Source organism: Aptenodytes forsteri, unplaced genomic scaffold, assembly GCF_000699145.1.
Source record: "Aptenodytes forsteri isolate BGI_AS27 unplaced genomic scaffold, ASM69914v1 Scaffold55, whole genome shotgun sequence".
Classification (NCBI taxonomy): Eukaryota; Metazoa; Chordata; class Aves; order Sphenisciformes; family Spheniscidae; genus Aptenodytes; species Aptenodytes forsteri.
Genome location: NW_008796063.1, coordinates 7,840,701 through 7,868,580, shown reverse-complemented (window position 1 = coordinate 7,868,580; position 27,880 = coordinate 7,840,701). Strand labels below are relative to the sequence as shown.

Sequence of the window (27,880 nt, the reverse complement as noted above, 5' to 3'; positions counted from 1 at the left end):
ATAAAAGACTATTCGGAACAATTTTTTATTAATCCCTGAAATCTAAACCTCTTTGGAATAAAATAAGCATATCCCCTTCTAATTCCATGAAGATACTTCATTGGAATTCCTAGGTATATTGCAACAGGGCTAAACAGGTCATGAAACATCCAAAAATTATATTAGTGCCAACGACAGCAACGCATGGTACTATTTATCTGAAAATCCTATTTCAAAAGCAGGTTCACATTCCTGGCTCTATGCGGGCAGGAATACTTAATGACTGTGTTTCCCTGGAACTGTGTTTTTCAAATTAGGTTATAAATTTGCCCCCAAATGTTTAAGGCCATATGTCTCAAGTCACCCACAGACACGGTCTACTGTGAATACTTGTAATTTGAGAATTATTGCATTGTGCCAAATACATTCATTTTAAAAATTAGGTGACTCGGTGACTAGAGTTGTTCATATTTCCAGCAATTTATGTGTGTGATCTGCCACTGTTTTTTCCTCTAATTAAATAAGGTTTTTATATCTCTTTTCTGAATTGATATTAATGAAAAGGAGTTCTAATCCATGCCAGGTGGAGTGACACGCCTCTCTCTAATGCAGCTAGTAATTAGTCCCCTGAAATTTACACTCATTATTTTGAACGCATTTCAGCTATTTCTCTGAAACAGATATTGTTATTATGTATTCATTTATGGTACAGGCTTCAAAACGTACAATGGATCCTAACGCTATTAGAAAATTATTCAAAGCAAAACAGCTAAAAAAATTAACAGAACTAGGCTGTGTTTTGGTACCTGTAACTGCAAAGCAAAACCCATGTATTAAAACTCCACAGAACTAAGAACAAAGTCTCCTGTGCAGCTTTACTAACTGGAAAATAAATCACAGTTCTGATGTCCCTCCCTAGCCCTTACATGTATGAAAGCAAACGGGGATTAGGATGTTAAGCATATTGCACTGCTGCTGAAAGAGATACAGACACAAGTGCATGAGCTCACGGAGGGCATACGCTGACTCCTTGACAGTTGCTCTTTCTGCAGCACAAACGGGACCGACAGAAAACCTGAAGTTTTCTTTGAAAAGCAAAGAGATTCTGCACAGTCGTATCAGACAAAACTATACCTACACAAGATCAAGTGTCAGCTTCATTCACAAATACCGCTTGGGATGAGGGGGAACAAAGGAAAGGTGGTGTTTTCCAAAGGAGTACGAGGTCTGTAGAAACTAAATATTAAGCACACACTACTGAGATCAAAATAACTCTAAAAAACAAACACTTCAAGAAAATAAAAAACAAAACAAGACAGCTTTCCAAACCAAAGCCACTGTTGACATTGTTCCACTATTCTGTTGGCATCTGTAAAGCTGAGCAATAATATATGAAATGAGAGAGAACAGCAACAGTAGAATATTCAAGGGTTTAGATTCCTCCCTGTCCTACTTCTCTGAGTAACCATTTAGAGACTATACATAAAAGCAAAGTAAATAAAGATGAAAACTGAAAGGACAGCAAGATCCAGAATATTTCTGGGAGTTAAGATGCTCAATTCACAACAGTCCTGGTCTGTGTTTGGTTTTTGCAGCTGCAAGCTTGCTGAAGTACATATACCTATGATTTGTGATAATGAGACTCTCTCAGTGGTAGATTGCAATGCCATCAGCCAAAATTATTGGATCTATCATGGAGTGAGCGAGGCTTCACAGGATCCTGTGGAGTTCTGAGGGACTGTCTGCATGATTTCTGGAGAACTATTGTTGATTTTTGCTGAGCCTTCTACAAATTTCAGTGAATTAATTACAGCATTTTCAAAATGAGGGCACATTTACCCCATTCTTATACTAGAACAACTGCAAAGCATCCTTGCTAGAAAGGCACTTGGAGACCTTTCAAACTTCGGGCACCGAGCGAGCTGCCTCCTCTTTTAGTGACTCTTCCCAGTCAATGCAGCCCAGTGCAGGACCCAAGTGCATCGGTTCTGCCAGCTCTGTGCTGCCTCTTTGTAAATACAGCTCTAGTATCTTTGCATCATGTTCCCAGACTGGGAGTTTATCAGCTTGCCTTCATTAAAGCCACTGGGAAACATGAAACACAAGGGTAACATCCCTGGGTGAAAGAACGGGTAAGGAAAAGCAAAAAGGCAGTTACTGGCCTGTAGTCGATAGGAGGGGAAGGAGGGAAGAGTGACAATAAAAAAGGTGGTGGTGAATAAAAGGTAGAGAGGGGGCGTGAGTGCAGAACACTGAGTTTTCCGAGTCATTTGTTACAAAAAGATCAGGAGGTCTTTGCTCGAAAAGAACTGTTTTAAGGACAGCAGTCCTGGGCATGACTTGGGATTTCTGCTAGGATTAGAAAACTGCACTTTGCTTAACAGATGTCAAGATCATCAGTTCTGGGACCTCCACATCTGAAAAGTTATGCACTCCAGGCTGCAAAGCAAAAGGGTTGTATGTGATCTGAAGCTCAAGTTTCATCTCAAGCCCTGTGTGGCAAAACAAAATGCTACTCTCTAGATAATCAGAAATCAGGACTGTTTCACATTCAGTTATGCAGTGGCTAATTTCCACATGTCAGAAAAAGTGATGCTCTTAATTTTTTCATCAAGAATCAATTGTTAGGCTTGAATTTCCAGCTTCTAGGGTGACAGAGATTAGAAAGTATCGCCAAGGTGACCGATTTCCATATAACCTCATCTTTCCATCAACTCCTAAAGAGGCATTAGCACTGTCCCTGAATAACCTCGCAAACTGAGAGCCACAAAGGACCAGACATGCAGCATGACAAAACCGTGAGAAGTGGCAATTCACAATGACCAGGTTTGTAACCCAGGAAGCTGGATATTTGGATATCTTACAGTTAAGCATCCTCAATCACCTACCTAAAAGAAGGGTGTAAAATGATAACCTGGGGAAAGCAGAGAAAATATATGAACCCATATAAAGATAAGATAGTAGCTCCTATTGACATCCAAGTCTGTTCCTCTGACAGGCCATTGGTTCCTTATATTGTCGTACTGCCTGCATTTTGCAGGTAAAATTGGGGCTCTAAATGCATCAGGATATCTACGAACCCAGAGCAAAAGGCAACAATGGGCAGAAATGAAATGTGACTACTGCTATTTTACAGATGTCGAATAGAAGCACTGACGAATGAGCTGTTGTGCCTCAAGTCTAGCTGGCAATGCTGGAGGTGGACCTAAGGCTTTCCTGTATGACAATTCCACCATCTCAGGCCTCTTTTTGTTAACTCTTTCAGCATGCGAATAGTTGAGTGTAAAACCCAGCGCTTCCTCTTCGTGCACACTGTCTCTCATTTAGCAAACAACAGTAACATTTGGTTAGTAGCTCTGGTGAAAGGTGAGTCTCAGAGAAGGCTGAATAATTAAGAAGAACATGAGGTTGAAACATATTTGACTTTACTCACTGTTCTCAGAGAGCTCGACCATGTAGTAGAGAACAGGGCTGTTTCCATCAAAGGGACGCACCCAGGAGAGCATCACGCTGCGGCTGTATGAGGAATTTAGAGTGGCCAGAAGATTCTGAGGGGAATGAGGCAGCTCGCTGTTAAGGAAAAGAGAAAGGGAGAAAAAACAGCACAGAAAAATCAATCTACATTTCAGTCAGCTACAGTCTTACAGGCAGTTAAAAACACACGACATCAGACTTGTATGATGATAGATATAAAACTACCAGCAGCTATTGTACAATTAAATAAATGAAAGACATCTCTGAATTCTTCACAATTTTATCCTATTTGGGGAAAAAAAAAGTTATGCCAGAAGTCCCAAGGCTGATGCTTAGAACGGCTAATGGAAATGTTGTTAAATGTGGAAAAAAGCCAATTTTCATACTGTTTTTGATTGACATAAGTTGGTCAATAAATTCCCTCTCTCACTTTTTTCCCCTTCTTATGATGATGTCCTAGCAAAGTGACAGCAGTAATACATATAAACAGTAAAACACATGGGAGATATGATTTAACATGGAATTTTTCATACTCAAGGAAGCAGAAGACATTGACACTATTCATATAGAGCTACTAATCAAAATTACCATATGTATTCTTAGGCTACAGAACAGCTTGATTTACTCGTGGATTCAGGCTTATCCTATCATGGGTAGAATCTTTCCTTCCTATAAATAAGGATTTTTTTGGAAGCACCCAACTAGAAAATGTAGTGAAAATGCCTGCAGAAACCCCATGGAAATACAAAATGAATCATTAAAAAACAAAGATAAAACAGCAGCTCAATTAAAATGTGTAATTTCTCCACATACATGCGATTTGTGGAAAAACATTTCATTTGTACTCATTGGCTGAAAGTTGGAGGCTGCACAGTGCAGTGAGAAGCTAAATTCTGCTGCATCCCTTAAATGCTGATCTGTATTAAGTGATAAGAGCCCTTCTGCCATTATATTTCAGCCTGATTTCTGCTCCTTATCATCCTGGTTCCTAAGGAGAACAAGGACCTCAGATAGTGAAGGAAAAGCAAGGAGGACCAGTTTTCACCCATTCAATCTACTGCTCCTCCCCAGGAAGGCGGAGGGTAACCCTTCCTCAGCATGCACAACTGCTAATCTGCTCTGACCAGAGCAGAAAGCCACAAGGGTACTTCACATGCTTAATTTAAAAATGTAGTAATTTCTGGTTGTAATGTATCATGCTACTGAAGGCTTACACTTATTTAAAAACCATGACTCCTTAGCCACTCACAAAAGTAAATACAGACTCTGGCTTTAAGCCAGAACAATAAATACGTCCTGGATTTGGGTTTCTACCAGAAGATTGAGGAGCATACGGAGAGCCAGACAATAGTTCTTTTATTTTTCTGTTAAAACCATGTATGCTTTTGTTTATGTGTTTATGATGGCTACATGCTGTGGAGTTAACGCCAAAAAAAAAAAAAAGGTTGCTGGAAGAACCAAGGAGTGGCAAGAAAAACACACAGATAATGAGACAACGCAAGCGGAAGACACTCACCTGCCCACCTCTCTGTAAGCTAGAAGGGTTGATGCTTCCTAAGGCTAAACCTGAGACTCAAAGTCACGTCTCATCTCATTGGACTTTAAACGCCTAACCAAATTAGCAGCATGGTCACCCCAGGCTCTCTCTGTAGTAAACACGGAATGACACCTCAGGGTGTGATTCAGATCTTAACTTCATTAGATCACTCGCTCAAGATGCCTTGATTACGAGGAGTTTAGGCTGACTGTGCTCTCACTCAGGTCTGGGCACGCACCAACCAAGCTCCAGACTTCTGATGCACGGACAGCTAAGACACAGTCAGTTTTAGGCTAGAAGAAACATCAGGCACAGGAAGGAGTGTGTATGGGCCCAACAGAAGCAGATTTTGAACAGAGCACTGCAAAATTTGCGATGAACAAGGTTAGGGAAGAGGGGGGACCTGGAAACAAAGTAGGAGGGCAGCCGGCCTGCAAGACAAAATGGCAGAATAAGCCTGTGATTTGAAAAGTGCGGGGTGGGGGTTTAAGTTATGGCTGTTTACCCAGGGACTACAGGAGTGTGCTGCTTAATTTTGAATGAAACATTAAATTATAATAAGCATTAAACCTCCACTACAATTTATCATTATGTCCTAAGCAAGCTGGTTGGAAAAGTGTTTTTGTGATTAAGCTGGCAGAGGAAATTACTGAAGGAAAAAGAGTGAAATGTCTTGTTGTGACATGGCTCACAGAAGTCCCAGTCCCCACTTCATTTATCACCAGGCCCTGTGGGGAAGAGCTCAGAGATGGGCTGTGGCTTCAGCTTCTTCCAGAAGACGATGCTCACACAGGGAGCAATGTGGGAGGGATGGCTGAGGGGGAGCTCACAGCAGACTTCTCCCCATGTAACTCCTTTTCTAGGAACTAAACAAACACTCCTGGAATATATTAAGGATATTTCCCGGGTGTGCATTTACTAGCTAAGCTTGTCTCCCCATACATTTAGAAGGGTTGGATTAACCACTCGTTTGAGGGCAGAGGCTACGTGACTAAGAAAGACTTTACAGCTCAGTCTCTCTTGGAGTACAAGTCTCAGAAGACTTTGGAGGAGAGGGGACATTCCCTTTTTCATGTTTTTTAAAGCACAAACTGAGTTTAAACGTGTGTGGGGGTTTGTTTAGGATTTGGGTTTAGTTGATTATTCTCTTAGATTGACACAAAATGGTAATCAGTCAGCAGCATGAAGGAAACGGGCACTTTCTGTTCAGACAGAGATTGAGTAGCATGAGCTGCAGCAGCCATACAGTACACCTATCTCACTAATATCATATTCTTTAGCCATGTGTCCACACCAAACAGCAACAGATGGTGCTTACAGATTTAAATCCCTCAAGGCAGACATAACAAGTGCCTAAGAAACACACCTGGACAGAAATAAATATTTAAAACTACAAAGACATTTCAGCACAGAAGTGTACTTCTCTCTTTGTAGTATACAAAAGCAGAGATTAATAAATAGTAATTCTTAATTTAGCAAGCACTTACGCTTTGTCCCCTTCTCATTTGCTACCACATACTGTGTGGAAGGGATGATAAAGGAGACCTCTACCACCATCATGAATATCCACGTTCCCAAAAGAGATCATTGCTTCTTTTTCACCTTTAAGAAAATTACTTTTCCTTGCTGTTAACATCCAAGAAATCATTGCAGGGAATGGTAGTTTCAATCCTTCTTCAGGATGAGAAGGACCTCAGACTAGAACTGCTCAACTTCTGATACACCAAGAAAGTGAATGAGGTTTAGTACAAGTAACACCCAGGATGCAGAACAACCCTTGATCAGACACTGGAAGTTTAATTCCAGCATTATCATCTTTTTTTTTTTTTTTCTTTTTTTACTCACTGAATCCCCAAACAGGAAGTATATGAAGGTTTTTTCAATATAGGATATCTTAAGACCTCACTCCTTTAATGCTGAAGAGTTGCACGGAGGCAAGTTTTCCATAACTTACTTTGTATGATAGCAAAATACGTATATGGACACCTTTAAATCTGTAATTGATAGACAAGCCCAGGGTTAATGGCATGACCACCATGGTGACCTGAGGGGACTCCGACAAAGCAATTAAAACAGCAGATTTGCAAGAAAAGAACATGAAGTCATTGTGACAAACCAGGAGAGAAATATTAGCTAGTTGCAGATGATACATGTTCAAAACAGAAACCCTAATGTTTTGCGTCAGCTCATCACTGCCAGAGGGCAGCTGAAAAATTCACTCAGCAAACACAGAGTGTTTTATAAAATTAGCTAAAAGCAGACTATTTGTTGAGGGAAACAAACCAGACATGGTTTGAAGAGATTTCTGAGAAAAATGGTCCAACAACAGGTAATTAGAGAGACTGTAACTGAAGAAGGGATTACTAAAAAGGCAAGGGAGATTAAACAAGTTTTCTTGTCAGTTTATAAAAAGCCCTGCTCCAATTTCATAAATGATTTCCTAAATCAGGTCGACCATACAAGTTTTACTCAGGAGCAGGTGGTTCATCTGCTAGACCTGGTAACATGGTAAGAAGTTGAGGCAGGAAGCCTAACAAAGCACTCAGCCCTGATGGCTTTGCTCATAAAAGTTTATAATGCTTTAAATGAAGAAACATGTCATCTGTTGCTTGGGACTTTCCAGTTTCTCTTGCAAAAGAATCCTCTCCAATTTCTAAACACAGGAAGGATTCTTGCAAGGCATCCATTAGTTTTGAGGCTTTTTGTCTCTCGCGGGCCTATAACGAGGTGGATATTTTGAAATTAAAGGCTTGCCAAGTCCCAGAGCGTGCAGATTTATTTCCATTTCATTTTGGTGGTCACCACAAGCTCAGATCTACAGATGACTTGGGAAAGACTTTTGAATTTTATGCTTTCTTTTTGCTAAAAACACCTACATTTCTGATATACCTTCAATGATGAACAGACACAATTGTATTTCCGAGTGTATTTCCAGGTGATATTTCTCTTTTGAGTATCAAGTGCTTTTAAACTCAGCAGTGAACCTTACTTCTTGGATGACATCTCAATAGCGAGCTTGGAAAAATAAATAAAAGCTTTCTTTCTAGTCAGGAAGGAATAACACATTTTCAAGTTTGACATATTTCCTGTTTTCACTCCCTGCAGAAAGGAAGAGATGGGCTGTAGGAAGCGAGGGATACGGGATCCATATGAAGGTAGGTTTGTAATGAGACATCATTTTGATTAGTTACTCTGCCTTGGTCTTACTGATTTTAGTTTTAGTAATCAAGCTATTCTTCTATGGGATATATTAGGAAGAAATTGGAAGTAGCAGCAATTACAAATACTCTAGTAAAACGGGTATCAAAATTCATGTATAAATGATTGACAAAGGCAATACTGTGCATTCTTGGCAACCCGCTGGGTTTTATTATAAGTGGTTAGCTCCCCTCTCCTGCTTTTGAAGAAGGCAGAACAATAATAGTTCTTTCTCTGGTGAAAGAGAACTGAAAGAAGATGAACTTGCTGCCAGGCATAAATTGTCTATTTTTGTATTACATTGTCCTCCCCACATTTTTGCATAGAGAAAGAGCCTAAAAGACTTTAGTATATGTTGTGACATAACAGAGGCTTGTACAGGGCTTTGATTTTCCAACAATGCAGCATTACCATACTTTTCAGTCACATTCATACAACAAAGAGATTCTTTAGTATGGACTGCAGACAGGCTGATATTGAGCAGCAGGTATCATCAGGCATAGATAGTGGTAATTCTGCATATTTTATATACACTGAGAACCCTCAGGATACTTTGAGCTTGAATCAGCACAGTTTCCCATCAGGTGAGTGATACATTGTGATAACTCAGCTCATGCAGCTTTAGGAACAAGCGGTTTTTCCTCTATACGAATTTCAGTATGGTGTTTACAGGACTATAAAATTAAGCTAAATGAAGCTGGGATGTTTCATAACATACAATTATTTTCGGGATCAAATCCTATGACTTGGAGGAATGCAAGAGAAGCACAAGCTCATCATCAAAAGACCTGCAAATGTTTCTGTATTTGCAGTCGAGTAGCTCTGCTAGGAGAAAAAAAATAGTAAGTAAAAAATTAAAATCTCTCTCTTGCAGAAGACAAACATCACTCGCAAACGTTTTACCTCGTGCAAATCAAATCAAGTGATGTACATGAAGAATAAACACATTTAGAGGGAAGACAAATGAATGAATAGAGTATCTTGACTAGCAATTAGTTTCTGTGCCCAAGTACCATCAGTGCAAAATTGATGAGCAAAGTAACCTTTGGCTGCACTTTAGCAAGTTCTTCATTAGTTTTCTGGCTTTCCTTTTCAAATATCTTATTTCTTCATAGACATGCTGAGAAAAATGATCTGTCCTGCTTGCACCACCAATGTATACCATGCTGTGCTATCAGCATATGTTCTTCTAGCAAGAAACAGTACCTTTTTCCCCAAGCCTGTCTTCCAACAAGGGAAGGCAAAGAAAAAGAGAGTTTTCTTTCCTTCTTTTCACAGGTTAGAAAACCAGACCACTCAGAGATTAAACAACTGAAGGTCACCCTGAAGGTCAATGGTTTTGAATTAAATCAGTTTGAATAGAAATCAGTAACAAACTTATTTGTACCTTTGGAAATTTCCCTCGACATGCCTAGAGGTAGAAGAGGGACATGCTGGTTCCTGGGGGAAAAACGGCGGTGAGACAACTGGAGTTGTCAAATAAAGCTAGGTAGGCTAGGATATTATCCGTCGGTAGACTGCTCCAGTCTGTAATTGGTTGAGAGGTCTCCTTTGAACATTTGTCTGACATTAGTGGTACTCAAGGCACTGAAGTGTAAGTGCTCATCGATGGGAATGTACATGCCCTGTTTGTTAATGTTCTGCACAAGAGAATTATCTGGGAGAATAGGGAATGTTATAGATCTGTCATTTGTATACGAGCTAGAATTTAATTTAAGCTTTACTTCAGACATTTCCTTTCCACATATTTTCTTCTTCATTTCACTTCTGTTGTATCATGTATCTCTATTTCTTACAGATTTGTGCTGCTGAGCCAAATGATAATGATGAAAGCTGCAAAGGAATGCGATGTTTTTTGGCATTATTGCACTACCTGCAGCACTACTTTGAAATAAAATGTCACAATTCAAGGTATGATTGAGTGACTTATCAGTTACCGAAGTCCTCTAAAAGAGTGGGTCTGATATTTTTCTTTAATTCCTCCAGGAAAAACAGGTGGTAGGCGATCAGCAACAGAACATTGGAGGAAGCAGAGATACAGGAGTAAGAGCCAGTCCCAGGCAACACAACTGGAACAAACTGGGGTGCAAGAAAGGCAGCCTCAGCAATGCACACGAGATGTGCCTCTCCCAGCTAACTTCTAGCCTGAGTTTTATGGAGTATAAAATTGTTCCTCACTGGCCAACAGGGAACTGCAAATAAATACACCTGCTGCGCTGTACTGGGTTGCGTAGGGCATCTTTTGCTATTTAGGATTAAGAAATGCTCAGACTGCTGAGTGTTTAGCACGTATTTATAGCTTTGCTTCAGAGTCCAGATTTTAACATTCTTTTCAGTCTTTACTCCATGATTTTCTGCCCTCCATTCAAAAACTGCCTCAGAGAAAAGCAAGTATGGTTATATAGTAGCAATATATTTTGAATTGTCTTCTGCTCTTGGATTCAAACCAGCAGTAAAATGCACTCTGGGAGGAGAGCTGAGGAGTGCTTAATTAGAGAAAGAATATATGACCGCTCTCTGAAAATGGGCATCTGATCTAGCCTTGGCAGTATCAGAATAATGCTGTATCAAACAGCCCTCCGCATAGCAAATCTCGGAGGTGAACTCATTACACTGCCAACAGCAGAAGTTGCCATCTTCTCGGAGAGATCAGGCATGACCAGCAGAAACAGATGCAATTTTAGTTAAATTAAAGCATGCGGCACTACTCAAATAAATAAAGTCTACATAAAACATTACCTTCTTATATATTTGATCTGCTCCACACATGTACCAAAACCACAGTTGTTGCTTTTAGTGATAAAAATAAAATGGAAGTGCACCTCACCCCAGTGGAATGACAGAAATAGAAAATATGGAACCTTGTAATGACATTTTTATAATCCTTTTTCAGAACTGAACTGCACTTTAAACATTTTCTTGTTTTTATTTTTGAAGATCCTTAGGAATAAAGAAAGGCATACATAAAAATATTTTTCCCCTGAAAAACTATGTATAAAGAGAATGCAAGAGTAAGCAATGCCTGTCCAGGGACCAGCTGTTCTGATATATGTTTAACAGAGAAAAAAATACTAAAAGTAGGAAAATATTTTCTTATAACCTTGGCATCACAACACACCACCTGGGCTTTATGGAAAAGCCCTACAGCATGGGATGACAAAAGGATTCAGGTTGGAAGGGACCTCAGGAGGTCTCTGGTCCAACCTCCTGCTCAAAGCAGGGTCAGCCATGAGATCAGACCAGTTTACCCAGTCTGGTCTTGAAAACTGGAGACAGTATTCCAGATGTAGACTAATAAGTGTCAAATCAAAGAGGGTAATCGTGTCCGTCAAACTATTATGCTCGTGTTAACACAGCCCAGGATGCTGTTAGCCTTTTTTGTTGCCAGGGCACACAGCTGGCTCATGTTCAGCTGCTGTCAACCAAGATCCCCAGGTTCCTTCCAGCAGAACTGCTAATGGCCAGTCAGTGCCCAAACCTCATTACTGCAAAAGGTTTTTCCTCCCCAGATGCGGACATTGCATTTGTCCTTGCTGAATTTCACAAGGTTCCTGTTGGCCCATTTCTCAGCCTATCTAGGTCCCTCTGAATGGTGGTTCTCCCCTTGACTTTATCTCAGTTGTCCCCCACCCATTTTGTGCCACCTACAAACTTGATGAGCATGCACTCCAACACCTCCTTCAGATCACTGATAACGATGCTGAACAGGACACGTCCAATTAGATTCCCCTGTGACAGTCCACTTGTTACTGGCTTCAGGCAGACTACCACCTCTTAATCATTATCCCCTGAGTTCAACCACCCAACCAGATGGACACGTACACATGGTGATTCAGAGAGATGCAGTTACTCAGAAGTAACTTCCAAGGCTCCAGTTACTTAGAAGTCCAAGCAGCATGGCAGCATGCAAAAGGGAGGACACATTTCAAGGCAATTTAATTAGGAATGAGCCAGGCTTAATTTCCCCTAAAAAAAAACCACAACAAAAATCAAACTTACAGACTTCCCAGATCTCCTAGAATGAAATGCTAGAAAAATGCCCAAGGGTATCTGAAACCAAGCATAGTGTATATTTAAGATGGAATACTCACATCACTTCTAGTCGAGCCGTTCTGGAGTCATTTCCTCCAAAAGAAATGACCTCACAGGTGTAGTCTCCGATGTCACCTGACCATGTCTGGCTGATGAGGAGGGTTCCATCTTTCTCTACTGTGATCCTGGAACTGCTGGATGGATTTATTACAACACTGTCCTTCTTCCAAACATACCTGAGTATTACAATGCTTCAGTTAACAATTACTCACAAGAACTTCAAAACAGATTTATTTGAACTGTGCAATAAGATATAAGTTTCTATAATCACACGTTAAAAATGACAGGGCCCTACAGTTACTTTCAGGAACAGTGCCTTTTACAAATTCTAGTTTCAGATCAGTGGTCAGAATGAGAAATGTAATTGCATCCAAGTTACTATACATTTTATAAACAATACTATATATTTTACATGGGAGAGGTGAAGTACTCACGCCCAAGTTCTAAAGTGCACCTTTGTCAGCATTTTAAACTAGAACATCATACTCTAAAGTTAACAGCTGAGGTGTTGGCCCATCTCTGCTAAGACTGTAATAACCTTAGACTGCCATAATCAGCAAACCTTGTCACCTGCTGTGACGAGGTTTACTAGAGCTCATCCATTAAAACACACACACCCCAACATGTCAGAGATGTGTATAGCCCATAGTCTTACAATTAAGTACCTCTACATGAAATTTTTACACCTGTATTTCTCTTTCTGAAGTTTTCTGCAGTTCACCCTTCTAGCACCCTCCAAGCTGTTCCTTGCATTTTCTTTCATTTGTGTTGCTTTCAGACTACATGAATTTTCATGGTAAATTTATTTTAAAATGGCGAGCTTCCTGTAAGTGCTCTAGCACAAATTTTAATAGGTCAGACAAATTGTGTTTTCCTTTACACAGTTAAAGCAGAATATAGCCCCTAGTTATTGAATTATTTCCAAGAACATGGGCATCTCTTGTGTTGCTTCATGCACCCCAATGTAAACTCTTCTGAAATCCTATTCCCTCTCTTTGGCTTTTACTCTCATTAAGTATCAGCTTCTGACAAGTTGGTTTTATTGATAGTGTATTAACCTTGACAGTAAAATCATGGAAGGCTATATTGAAGTCGTGAAGTGGAACATAGCTCATTGTAAATAATACATAAGGCTGAAATGGAAGATGGGATTTATATGATTAATGATACAGTGTACAACCTTATAATGCAGTAATCAGGGGTCTGGTGTTAAAAACTGGGGTCCTGAAACTTTTCACCTAATGCTATTCATATAGCTTATAACATTAAGCTCGGATAAACCACACAAACAAGAACTGACACCACCAACCTGATTGAAATTCTAGGATCATGAGTCGCTTCACATCGCAGAGTGGCTGTGGTTCCTTTGATCACAGTGCTATCCTCAGGAGGGCGAAAAATGAAAGTGTGATCTGAAAGGAACACAAGCCATAGTTCAGGTGAAATTACAGCATTTTGACTTGAGTATTCACTCAGAGAGCTGGCAACTGAACATTTGTCATTCAAAGCAAGCAAGCCATTCCTCTTCAAGTCTTTGCTGTGAAGGCTCCCCTCCCTCTAATGTCATTGTGTCAAGAAGAGGTGGTACGCTGTGGGGTGCAGAGAAGCAAAAGCAGCAGAGGGCATGAGTCCGAGTCGGCAGTGATCTGAGTGGGAAGAGCGCTAAAGCTGTGCTAACTCTCACTTGTCTTGTGGTAAGCGTCTATGGCAACTCCCTAAAGTCATAAAGTAGCAAGTATGTTTGCAATGCGTTATGGATGAATCCAAACATACATTTAGTCAGGAGACAAGTCACACTGTTTGGAGCAGGGAAAACAAAACCAAAGAAAACCTGTGCAAAGAAGAATACACTAAAAAAACATCCAGAAAGAGGAAAACTTAAATGACACCCTACAATCTTGTCAAATCCAGGAAAGAGGTTAAAGAAAGAGGTGTTTCTGGTAGTCCGAATTCTCTGTGTAAGAAAGATATGCTGTTTACTCAAATGTTTCAAAACATCTTTATTGAAGCACCTCCTGGAGACCCAGAACACAATAATTGCTGTAACTACAGCAACAAGATCTGGTGTGAAAGATCTCTATTATGCTTAACACACAGTAGCAGCAGCAGATAGCAGCAGCTGAAGCAGGTAGACAACTAGGATGAGTATAGAAGATATGTGGATAATGTTAATCAGCCCCAAATCCCTACAGAGATAATCGGCGTCTACTGAGATATCTCCTATATGCACAAGGCAGCAGCATCAGCAAAATCAAGAGTTAACTCTAATAGCATGGAATTTTTAGCATTAGTCCTGATGTACCTATGTATGCCTTCTAGCTTATTAACAGTGCTGTTGCTACACAAATATTAGGTTATATTCACTTTTCTTTTCCCCCTCCAGTGCAGTACAATGAACAGGAACTTTATATGTATCTTTAATACATATAAGAACCATGCCTTTGAGAATTAATAGGAAGGACCTCCTTTACTTGATCCATACACCTGGATATCATTCAGTATACAACATCCTGATATGTATACCAACTCTACATTGTCAATAAGATAAATACGATGGCCATATGACACAAGTACATTACATTTACTGCCAGTATTGTTTTCAGGTATTCCCAAGTTCAAAAGGCAAAAGGTTACTGATTTAACTTGCACAGTTTTGGGATTAGCAAATGTCAAATACGCACCACACATCAGCAGCATAATCAGTACTTTAAGCACAGGAAAGGAGAGCGGGACACAACACTTCTGTACTTATCATCTTCATTGTTTTTAATTAGTTTTAGTCCCAGCTCAGGGATCATTATTTCCTAGCTTTAGTAGCAAAAAACACGTTACACTTAAATTTAACTCACCTAGGAGTAACACAGGTGAACCTGTTAGATCAGACTCTCTACCCCAACAGAGGAAATTAAAACAATAAAGATCAAGGCAAATGGCGAAGGACAAAATCATTTCATGGGTTGCCCTGCGCCATGCCAATCTGTAGCATGAGAGAGTAGCTGAAGTCTGCTGTACTTTGATTTGGCTTCCAACAGTGCCCAGAGCCACAAAGAAATACAAAGGTATGAGGAAAATCATATCCATTGCAACTGTGGCCACGGTTTTAGTAACAGCATGGGCTGGTCTATACTGCCTGCAGACTCCTGGAGGCAGAAACCAACTGCAAATAGCCAAATCTACAAGTTAAAAGGTCTGATTTGCAATGCAAGATTCACCAAGGCAAAACCTGAGTAAAATTGTAATTGTGATTCAAGCTCTATTTAAATACACTTCCTTTCACAAAATGTAAAAGTTTATATGCATAATTTTACAATCAAAAAGGATATTTGCGATAGGTTTCCTAAAATAGACACATTATTCCTATTAAATCAGACAAGTATCTCTATTAACTAGAAAAGCATAATTACTTATGAAAATTTCCTGAGCATACAACAAAAACTGATTAATACTTGATTAAAGTTAGGCTTTAAACAAAGCATTATCCTTACTCCACACTGTCAGCATCACAAAAGCATTCAGAGCTCCTTCAGAGTTGACTGCACAGCAAGTATAATTGCCGGCATCCTGAAGGAAAACGGGTGTTATCTGGAGCCCTCCAGATTCAAGAAGAATGAACCGAGGAATCTGAACTGAGCCACTGGCTAAGATCTGGTTTCCTGAAACACAGAAGGAAAAACAGCATGATTAGTGTCACGTAGACTGCACGGATTAAGCACTGCAATTCTAGTTCTTCCAAAAGACTATTACAGCCTATCCAGGCCACTGGCTCACAACAGCCCCACAACAAACCCCCTGCTCGCAGAACCAGAGAAATGAAGAAATATGCACTAAATGGATCTACAGAATCCCAATAATAAGAATGGACAAGAAAACATGGATTACAGCTTTTCCACAACAACTTGATAACTGTCTACCTTTCTTCCATGAGATGGCAGGTTTTGGAGCCCCTGAAACTTCACAGGTTAGCACTGCGGTCATTCCCTCTGTAACAGTGGTATCCTCTGGAGGCTGTATAAATGCTGGTTTAATGTCTAGAAAAAAAAAAAAATTTAAAAACTCAATGCATTAGTTATCAGAAAGATCCTTTACCTATTATCATGGACTACTCTACATCCACTTTTATAGAGCTGATCATGGAGAAGGACATGACAATAATACATGAAAGCCTTTCGGCAGTGACTGTAACCTTTCATTATTCATCTCCTAGGAATTGCCTAATTCAGTTTATTACCTACATGGAAAGTAAAAATCTATCAGTGCTTGTACATGTACAACTAAGACAGCTTACAGATGAAGGAAGACAGAGCTCAAAATGAGCGTTTGGGGGGAAGTTGAGAAATCTAGATAAACAAAACTATTTTCTTTCATCTTCATAACAGAATTCTTTAAGATGAAAAGCAACTTGAGAAAGGCATTAACTTTGAAACTTAAATGTCAGCCAAAAGAATTTAGAACCTGAGTCTCATCCAAGACATTTTCCAAGCTTCTTTCTCTCTTATTTTCCCCCAGTTGCATTTTTTTTTTTTACATTTTTTCTGCAGTTTCCTAGATATATATTGAACTGGGGCTGATGTATTTTCTGAGGCCAGTAGGAATTCTGGTCAGAACGTGTAAACTGCTCTTGGGCTAAAAAAAATCAGCTTCCTGAAGTAGAATTAAAGTATTACGATTATGCCTGTTAATAATTGCTTTTAAAAGAGACTACTAGGATTTGCAATTCTTCCATAGAGAAAAGTGTACTTCATTAACAAAACCATTTAATCAGACTTTTTGGAGGAAAAAAAAAAAAACAAAGACATAACTTGAACTTTCTTTCTTTCCCCTACTAAATGTAGTTGTAGACAAAAGGCAGATTAAAATGATACCACGCACAGTCATGAAGTAGTAGCTTGAATTCAGAACCAAATTACATTAGAGTAGAACTAAATTATTTAAGTATAAAGGAGAGATAAAAGTATTACACAATTAACTTTTTTTTTTTCTTCTTCTTTTCACTAAGTTCTCCTTTTGTGGCATGAAATAGGGGCTTGAGATGAACTCTCCTAACATCATGGAAAGTTTTTCTCCAGCCTTCAGCAGATTATGTTCAGGCCACAGAGGGCATTTTGGGGTACCTTACAGATAGGGCAGCTACACTTGATGAAAATCAAGGTTCTGCGAGTCACACTAAACAAGCACAGAGCGGTGGAGAAATCTGATGGATGTAGGGTCACCTATAGAAATGACAAGACAACTCATTGGTCTCTATTGCAGCTCCTTACTCACTAGTCACATCCAGGTAGGTGTACGTCTGTATCTCCCCGGCATTATTACTAGCAAAACACTGGAAGATTCCAGCATCCTGAGGATGCAGCGCCTGGATCCGCAGCCCACCATTCAGCAGTACTTTGTAGCGGGGGTTTTCTAGCTTGCTGAGGGGAACAGAGTCCTTATACCAGACCAGAGTGGGAATGGGAACACCTAAAAAAAAAAAAAAGAAAAGAAAAAAATAATTTTGCTATTTGTCTTTGCGCAACACATTTTAGGTAGTCAAAATACATGGCGCTGTTATGGTCATATCCCCAGTTTCCCATCCTTCCACACCAATTATTTATATTTTTACAAGCTGCTTTTGATAAATGGAGGCTGCATCTTACATTACCAACAGTAATAATACACTGCAGAACATGTGGGAATAAAACCAGCAAACAGTGAAAGGGGGAATGTTGAGAAAACATGTTATCAAATTACTTTCTTCACCCAATCATATTTCATGCTACTACAAAATAAGATTTACAGCAATTTCATGTTGAAAGCCAGAATCATGTTACTTAAACAGCAGCGGTGTGGCAATGCAGCAAGTCTTTAAGACTGTTCCATCCCAAATAAGACTCCTCTGTGCTACTGTAGCCAAGATGACAAAATAAAAAGGAAATGGCAAATTATACATAAAAAATGAAGTGCTCACATGGCTGTATTTGAGTCCTAATTTGGCAGCTTAGTTTGAGCTGAGGTACAAACAGCATGTTGCCAACAATGGGATAGCTTTAAATTATTATTATTTTTATTCGTTCTCAAGCTTCACCTGTTATTTGAAAAATGCAGACATTAGGAGAAACAAAAATCCTACCCTAGATAAAACTTACAGTCCCGTTTATTCCTGTTTTCTTTCACGTGCATGTTCTACAAACCCTGACACAGTTATTTCATGTATGTTTTTGCTGCGGTCATATCCCAGTCAGCTGGGATGAAGCAGCTGTAAATTTAGTCTATACAAACAGTGTAGGATTCTGTTTTCTTCAAGAGATGTCAGGCGCCTAGAACAGTCATACACAGATGTTCCCTTCCTGCTCCTCACATCAGACAATGTTTTATCTTTATATTCCAGAAATCCCTCACTGATCAAATACTGAGGGCCCTATGCAAGGATCTGAAATGAAGCAGATATTTTATTATGTGATTGGATAATCACAGGGGTATCAAGCTGATTTAAGTTATCTCAGCCCCAAACATGGCATTTTCATAATCGGTAACTATTTTTGAACACATCACTTAAAACCTCAGAGCTTCACATTCCCTTGTAATAAGGTAAGGAACTGTGGACTTAAATTCATGGGTGAGTGAAATTTGTCCAAATAGAGAAAAGCAGGGTATCGCAGAAGCATCAAGGATGGGATGTCACTGATGAATTGAGCATCTGCAGACATTGGATCTCACTGCAATTTTGGCAATGACTTAAGGTTCTCGGAGCGAAAGCGCTACGGGAAGATCCATATTATCATCATTACCATTTTAAAAATCTCAAAGTTAAATACTATTGTATTATACTTCCATTCATATCTTCTCTCAATGTACTTACTCTCTTTATACAGACAAAAGCTTTGTGAACTCCTGGAAAGAATGTACAAACAACGTAAGGAACAATTGAAAAACAACATTCAATTGCTGCTGTTACTTTTATAAACATGTATCATTTAGTACAATCACCTCTGATGCTTTTGTTCTGCTGATCAAATAAAATGTACTCGTAATCTAGAGGGTAATCATCTCGGGAAGAAATCCACTATGTAGAGTGCATTGTCTGGTAGAGAATAGATGTAGTGTGGTAGCTTGCAATAGGCATAATTTAGATTTCATACAACAGCCCATATACAGAATTAGCGTAAATTTCAATGTTCAGAATTCTCAGCGAGAGTGTTATTCATCTCTTGAAAATCCTCCTGGGCAAATACAAATTATCACTGAGTAATGAAGAAACAGATGATGCAAAATGGAATAGTTCTCCTGGTGCTGAGAAGCCTGGAAATGATTTCAAGTTTAAATAATAGCAACTCCATTTTCCCCACACATTAGACTTGATAGGCACCTAGGAAATAATGAAATCCTACGTTCAGTACACTCAAACCTTTAACGTTGGTGTCATTCTATAAATTCCATTCTACTAACAGTATTAGCAAACCTTCTAATCCTATAATCACTGTGAGATACACCTTCCTATCACCAACTCAGCTGACAAACTGAATATTACCATCTCTATTTTTCTACATTTCAGTTACAGATATCTTCCTCTACTCAAAGTTATGAGTCTGAATAATAGGATCTTATCTAAGCACTCTGATGCCTGTCAGCAGCATTCATTTGGGCTTTAGTGATCTTCCCAGAGAGATTTGTCTTCCAAGTTGTACACATTTTCTTTTATCATTTTGCTACCTCTTTGGCTATAAAGATGGTTAAAACCAGCTTCCTTTCTTCTCCTCCTCTCCTACCCCACAGCTTTCCGCCCCCCACACCCCAAAAGGAATTTTGCTCCTTTTTCTCTCTAAACACTTCTGGTGAAAAAAATTATGAACAGAAGGAAACACTTTAAAGACCTTTCGAACTATACCTTTCCAAGCAGTATCAGTCCTACCTTACTGTTTGAGAGATTACAGAGGGGCCTAAAAGATTAGTAATAATAAATAAAATAAGCTTATTTCTCAGCATGTATGCAGCACTATTCATTTATCACGGACAAATTAATCTAGTATTATAGAGGAGAAGGGACGGCAGGAAACTGAGACTCTGGTTCTGGCTTTGCCACTTTCTCTGTAACCTTGGGCAAATAATTTATGCATCTGAGGCTCAGTTTCCCCACCTGTGAAACAAATGCTTGACTCTTTGCCAAATTTAACTTACTTAAGAACCTGGATAAAAGACTCGAAATATTCACTGTGTCATTTTTGTTATTTATTTTTTATAGCCTTCTCTAGATCCCAGTGGCCTAGTGGGGAATCCCAAAAGCATCCTTCCATCTACTCGTCTAAACAGGTAGAACTAAAGTCCAATTAACTGCACTCCCTAGACACCACCACCACTGCCTGCGGCTCTAAACTTTCTATAAGCAAATAAGAAAAAGCATTTAAAGGAAACCCATTGAAAATGCAGGCAGCAACTGCTGAAAGATATACAGCAGAGCATGGTTACTGTGCTGTCTGATACACTGAAACTCCATTACAGGGAAGTATAAAGCTAGTCTGTGCAAGTTGCAATTTTATTTACAGTTAATCTCTGCTTATACTGTGAAATTAATCTGTCTCTCACACATTCAAAGTGCACCAAGACTTGGCAAATGGGCTTTGTGCACAGAACTTGATGGGGCTGGGGGATATACAATCTGTCTTCCTATTTGTAGCAAAGGTACAGGGCAGCTTGGCAGTTCCCCCAGTGCTTTATTCTAGGCTCCTAGCTCGAAGCAGGGAGACAGCAACCTTCATTTACCCTCTTTTTAAATGCTGGCAATTGCCAGATTTGTGAAATAATGGATCAACACTCCTCTCTGTTTAATACTAGTACCTGCCCCTTACAAGTCTGTGTTATAGATACTCAGCAAAATAATCCATGTGAAGACAGGTTTCCATGCTCCTGCACCACGTTCATCAGCAAATCAGATGTACACTAAAAGAGTTCAGCAGAAATAAATTATTTTCTCTAGTAAGGGTTCCCATATCTCCAATAAGACCTCATCTGCTGAGAATGGTTATGAGCGCCCTATTAGTCCCCTTGGGAGTTAAACTGCTCAAAGGAAGAGTTAGGGTAGAAGGATGAGTTGAAGTCAAGCTCTTGTCTCCCTGATTCCTCCAGGTTTTGGGTTGGGGTTTTTTGGCAATGAAAAACATTTGAGACAGCAGATAGGTTTTTTCAGTGACAGTGAGATAGTCCAGAGATTTGTCAAATAGTTGTGCAGGATTGAAACATTTTTCAAAAAAATCTCACAATGTTTTTTTTAACTCAATTTCTCTAATGATACAACACTTAGTTTTAATTCTGCTACTTGAAAAATCTTCTCCAATAAAAAAATGTCAAAATGTTTGTCATATCACACGCTGAAACAAAGTTGGTGGCACATGGCCAGAATAAATGTCTATCTAGTCACTTTTCCTTCCTTTGAAATTGTCTTGTCTTGGATGCTCAGGCACAAAATGCAAGAACAGTCCAAGGACAAAATGCTATTTCCACCTTCTCAGCTCCAGTAATCTGTGCTTTAGCTACTTCTTGAGCCAGAGGTTGCACAGCTGTGTTTAATAGTCCTTACTGGATTTTTCTCCTATAAATGTTGTTTGTTTTTCTAAATAAGTTTTGTTTCTGATCTTAACTACTCCCTGCACGAATGACCTCCACAGTTTATGTTTTCTGAAAAAGTACTCTCTTTCCTTTACCGTACATCTCCTACCTGAAAATTTAGCTGGCTGCCTCCTCTACTTCTTGCACTAAGCAATACAGAATCATCTTCTCCTATTCACTTTCCCATACAGCACCCGGCATTCAGTCCTCTCTTTCACAAAGTGTTCCCGTCTATTTAATTTTTCATTATTCAAAACCCATGGTAGACCTCTAATTATACCATTCCTACGTTTTTTATCTTTTCTAGTTTTTCTACATCCCTCTCTCCAATAGAGCGATTAGAATTGTGTGAAGTATTTGAGATGGGGGTGCTGCCCCATGGATTCATACAGTGGCATTCTCTTTTTTTTTTCTCTCTATTCCTTTCTTCCCAGTACCTAACATTTTGAACCATGGCTTGGCACTGAACTGATGTTTTCAGAAGACATACCTTTTCTACATAGTAATGGGTAATTTCATCTCTGTCAATAATTTCATCTGCCAGTTTATTCTCCAGTCAGTTCAAATCATCAGAACCTTCTGCGACTCTTTTGCGGTCAGTTTTAATGTTGACTATCTTGAATAATTTTATATAATCAGCAAATATTATCATCTTATTATTCACCCTCTTTTCCAGGGCATTTATGAGTATGTTGAACAGCACAGGTTCCAGCATAGATTCCTGGGGAACTCCATCGACAGCAGGTCCTGCTGTGTTTTGTTTAGAAAGCTATTAATTAACAAGACCTTGTCTCTTATAACCCGATAGCTTCATTTTTATAAGAGCCTTTTGGTAAGAGACCTCATCAAGGGCTTCTGTAATTCTACATCAGCCAGAGCACCCTTACACACATGCTTGCTTATCAGACTACCATATTTGCAAAGCTTCCCTCTAGAAAAGCAGTGTTGACTCTTTCCTACATAGAGCATACAAAAAATTGCTTAAATCATAGTGGAAATAATATAATCATGCAATAAAGAATATCTTTATCAGCTCTGATCTGGAGAAAGAACCCATCCAAACAAGCTGTTAGTTAGGTTTGAGTGGTTTTTTTAATCAAGGTTGTGTACTTTTTACGTAAGGATCTCATGGCATTTTTACATGTATTGCTTGTTAAACTCAGCATCAGGGAAAGTGAAACAACAAAAAGTTCAGTCGCTTGCCAAAGTCATGTAGCAATTTGGTGACATAGACAAACTGGCTCTAATCACAAGACTACGATGCCTCCTATCTTACTAGCGTGCTAAAATAGGTGGTGCTTCTACTTCTCTGGAACTAAATCTTAGAAACCGTTTTGCTTTAGGTGAAATTCTAGACATTTGAAGCCTTTTATGTTATTAAAACACCTGCCAATTAAAAACTGCCTGTAATAGTCCTTCTGCAAAATTCTTAACTACACTTAAACGCCAGAGTTACTGACATCTCTATTCAGTATAAAAGTTCCATACTTTTTAGAAAAAAGGACATTTGAATTGTTGAAAATATTGACTGTTTTTTGCATTGCAAATGATGGGTTCCATAACCATACTCACCTCAGCTAATTTTCTGGCTCAAGACACTGATGTCTGTTATATAGAGACGACTACGAAGCAAAGGCAGGCTACCGGAGGGAAAAGAGCAGGAGTTGCCCTGCCCAACAGACAAACATGAACCTGCCGGCATTACTCATGTCTAAACTAAACTACAAGGACTGTCCAATTTTCCAAGGGCAAAGGCCATCCCTCTCCCTTGTACCTGGGATCTGTGATAATTAGCAATAACGCAGAGGCCTCAAAACATTAAAAGTTTATATAAGTTGCTTTCTTCAGTACCGGATCTAAATATATCATTCATCCAAGTTTGACCACTTCTGCACACTCACCCATCGCCTGGCACAGGATGTCCACGTCTTTCTCCACTTCAGCCAAAATCACGCTCTCGGGCTCAGCCGTAAAATATGGTGCTTCTTTAGAACAGGGAAAGCAAACAAAAGTAAACAAAGCAAGCCACAGCAAAATGAAAAATAGGTGTTGATTTAAAGATATTCATCATATAATCTCTCCACACGTGTTGTATTTAATACAGCGTATTACAAACAGACCAGTTTGCCTAAGTTTGTCTCTACTTAGAGGCGCTTTTTTTGGTAGCAAAAGCATCATAAAAAAAGCCAACAATTTTTTTGCGATGCCGAGTATGAATTCCAAAGAGTCAAGTCAATATAAGGTAAGATTTAGGGGTTTGTACTGCAAATTAATACTCAGAGCAGGGGCTACTTTTTATTTTATAGGTCTGAATCATGGAACATTTTAATTCTTTGTTCAGAAGGGCCCTCCCGAGAGATTTGTACAACGTAGCATTTTATAGGATAGTTTGCTTCAGTATCTCAAGTAAATTCCACCTCGTGAAGGCATGAAGCATGTCAAACAAAGTGCCATAGCACGTCAGAGAGCCAACATCAGAGGATAAGTGCAGCATAATTAAAAAAAACTCTTCTCAACTGTTTTATTTCTTGAAAGCAAACAGATTTAATGCTTTAATTGAAGTTATAGTAATAATCATAAAAATCCACACTTTATCATTAGGACTAAAGAAAAGATATTAGACGTTTAATTAAACAAAGACAAGATTCCAGAAATTGTAGAGTATGCTGTCATGTAACTCTTTCTTCTATGCAGCATAAAATTGAAGAGCATCATGTCAAAGTCCCAAAGGCATTAAGGTTGCAGTAATTATCATGGTAACTAAAAACTGTCATAGTCTGTTCAATGCAATTATCATCCGAGTACTGTTTTTAGAAGCATTTTATTTGATTATAACTAGAGTGCTATTGTACCATAGACAAACTCACTGGTAAGTTTTAGAAAATACAGAAAAGACCATGTAAGTAGCTTGTGAGAACAAGTTACTTGTATTTCATTTTAAGGAAGTGAAGTGTGTTTCAAAAAAATGTCTTAAGCTACAAGATCCACCGTCATCTGAGCTAACCTTCTCTCAAATCTCTCCACCAACCATGTCTGAAAACCAGACGTGCAGTTTATATTATTGATAGGACATTAGTATTTTCATAAATAAAAACAAAATCCCATAATTTTATCCTGCAAATTATTATTTCTCCTGCTACCACCTGTAGTATAGCAAGCGTTGCTAGCATTTCACAGTGACATGCCAGCAGGTACACATCAGCAAGCACCGGATTAGAATGCAAAAACCCCTTTCCCAGCACTCCTTCCCACTAACTACAATAAAATACTTGTTTGAGTGTACAGAACTGGGGTCTCATTTGAGCACCAATGGATATTACAATTCTGTATTCATTCCAAATAAAGTCAATCAATATTAGTCCTCAAAACCCTGTGCAGAGGAGGTGAGGTTGCAAAAGAGCCTGGACTACTCATTTACCCAGCAAAACCAATAAAACAAGCTACCTGATTTATTACATTCTAATAATATACATGTGTTAACATTATTGATCCTCTCTGCCTAAATATAAAGCTATTAATAAACATGCATAATAAGTTGTGATTTATTGCATATGATCTCATGCGTTAATCTAAACAACAAATTGAAAAGCTGAACATTTAATTGAAATTCACTGATGGCACACAGTTTGACATGTTTGATCAACTAAGTTGCTGAGTCCTCTGCAATTCATCTAAGTCCATGTTTAATTCTGAGTAAGCTTTTGCTTCTCACGCCATCCTCCAAGCCTTGCCTGATGTTTTCCTTGCGCTCCACTTTCCAGAATTTTATCTTTTTAATTTCCAAACTTTTAGCCTAGTGTCCTTACTTACTTATGTATCTGTCTGTGGACACACAAGTAAGCACCCATCTGTCCATCTCTCAAACTAAAATTTGCATCTTTCGTTCTATGGCAATTTCATTTGATTGTGAGGGGAGACAACGGGGAAACGCAGCCAAAGCAGCACAGGAGCAAGACAGCATCCAGACACATAGCCCCACATCCAGACATTCACTTCTAACTTTGGGCTGCTTCTGTGGGTGTCTCAGTGAGGTTCAAGTGTATTTTTCTCCTTTTAGGGAGTTCCTGACTGCACATCTTCCACACTCCCCTTTATAAGGCACTCAGACCTTAATGGGCCAATTTCTAAATTTGGCAACCTTCAGCTACCAGCTCTCAAACCTTCTCCTAGATCAGCAACATATTCACACACCAGTGATAAACTTGCAGATTTATCTTCAACCTGGGCCTGCAGTCCAGCTCCAAAGCACTTCATGTGACCATGCTAGTGGTTCCATGACTACTGCTTATGTGCTGCTCTTGCACACAGTTTCTGCGGTTATACTCGGCATATTTATACAGTCTGCTTTCCCAGTGCCTCTCCCAAAATCCTATCCTACAATCTGTGCTCCTTCCTTTAAATCCCATACAGGCTGTTATGCCACCCTCGAAGAAATTTATTACATTAAGAAATGCTTAAGTGAGCAGGTATCAAGCAATGAATTACCTGACAAGGAACCTGAAGTCAGTGACAACTGTCACTTAGCAAATGGGATGTGATGTTATAAAAGGAAGATTCACATCAGCTTTTTTTGAAAGAAGCAGGGAGAAACGGAAGCAGACGAGAGAAAAAGAGCAGGAGCAGCAGAAAGATGCAATCTAAAGGCCACAGACAACTCCCAGAGGACTTTCAGGGTGTAGGTGTGCCAACAGATACGATTTCCAGTTTTCATCAAGCCCAGACCCACCTTTTCCCTTACACTAAAGCCTGCTGAACTCAATTCTCACAGCCATTCCAGCAGCTGGAAGCCTGCCAAATGCTACAATTGACACAGAGGGGTCGAGAGGCTGAGGCAACAACTGCCCGTAGAGGAGTCGGATCTTATTCTTGCGTGACAAGCACAGATACAGAAAACCTTCCAGAAGCAACTCTACAATTTACTGATTACCTACCTGCTTCTGCTGCCTGGAGACAGAGACAAGCCTGGGTGGGAAGACAAGGCTAATTCATAAGGGAATTCTGGAAGATCTAGAATACCATGTGGACAACAGTGCTGTGGCATCCCAAGTCTAATATACATGGCAAATTAGTCTTGGTGATTTAAGGTATGAGAGAATCACAGCGGTATTGGTGCAGGTATACTCCTGGGACTTTGAGGGAAATGAAACAGTGATTTCCATGCAAGCTGTGCTGCCTTTCCACATGCACGTGTCTTATGCTAGCAACATGGATGCTCAAAAGGTCCTTTGCAGTGAGGGTCTATGGCTTCAACAGAACTCAGGCTGTGGAAGAAATAGCTCTAGTTACAGGTGCTAGCCAACTGAAATCTATGCTCCTCACTTTTCAGATGAGTCAGATGTATCATCTGCACATCAGGTGTGTGCCTGAGGGCCTGTAGACCCAGCATAAATTGCAAGTGAAAAATTCAGGTCATCTCAGTTTGGGTGCTATACTCTACCTGGTGAATAACTATCAGAAAAAGGCCATAAAAATGCAGTAATATTAATAGGGGTCAGATAGCATTCTGAAGGGGCATTCCGGCTGTCTGTATATATGACTCTACCGCATATTTATAAGGCTTGGTTTGAATCACGCGATATGAATTTGAACATTTATTGTTGTGGGCAATAATCATGTGTAGAAATTTAATATGTTTGGTGAAATTACAATGTCTTCCAAACTATACAATATGCCAGACACAAGCCCCCAGACACAGCGATTTCTAGAAATGACAGTAGTCTGTTGGTATCAGGTCAAACATTAATTTTTTTTTTTTAAATTATAGAATCACAACAGTTAGAATAGGAAAGGCCCCATTACACCGAGTTCACCCTGCTGGCAGTGCAGCATGCCATGCAGTGAGAGGGGTCACATCTCATATTACACTGAAAGAAACAGATACTGTATTGTTCAGATATTGTATTGGTGTTTGACTGATCTTAACTAAAAGGTCAAGAACAAGCAAAGGGGAAAAAGAATATTTGAATATAAATGCACGCTTTTAATAGTTGTTGAGGGTTTCAGGGTTTTTTTGCACTACAGACA

The 27,880-nt window shown here is 39.3% G+C and overlaps 1 protein-coding gene across 1 annotated transcript in view; it reads right to left on the bottom strand.

Moving 5' to 3' along the window:
• The window catches only part of SDK1 (sidekick cell adhesion molecule 1), a 436,461-nt gene that overhangs the window by 131,780 nt on the left and 276,801 nt on the right, over positions 1–27,880 (bottom strand). The window contains exons 8-14 of the mRNA XM_019473996.1: positions 23,758–23,841; positions 17,543–17,737; positions 16,192–16,308; positions 15,766–15,933; positions 13,590–13,692; positions 12,280–12,456; positions 3,413–3,549 (exon numbers count right to left, since the gene is read on the bottom strand). Coding sequence (XP_019329541.1) covers positions 3,413–3,549; positions 12,280–12,456; positions 13,590–13,692; positions 15,766–15,933; positions 16,192–16,308; positions 17,543–17,737; positions 23,758–23,841 — 981 coding nt within the window. The remainder of the gene's footprint in view (positions 1–3,412; positions 3,550–12,279; positions 12,457–13,589; positions 13,693–15,765; positions 15,934–16,191; positions 16,309–17,542; positions 17,738–23,757; positions 23,842–27,880) is intronic.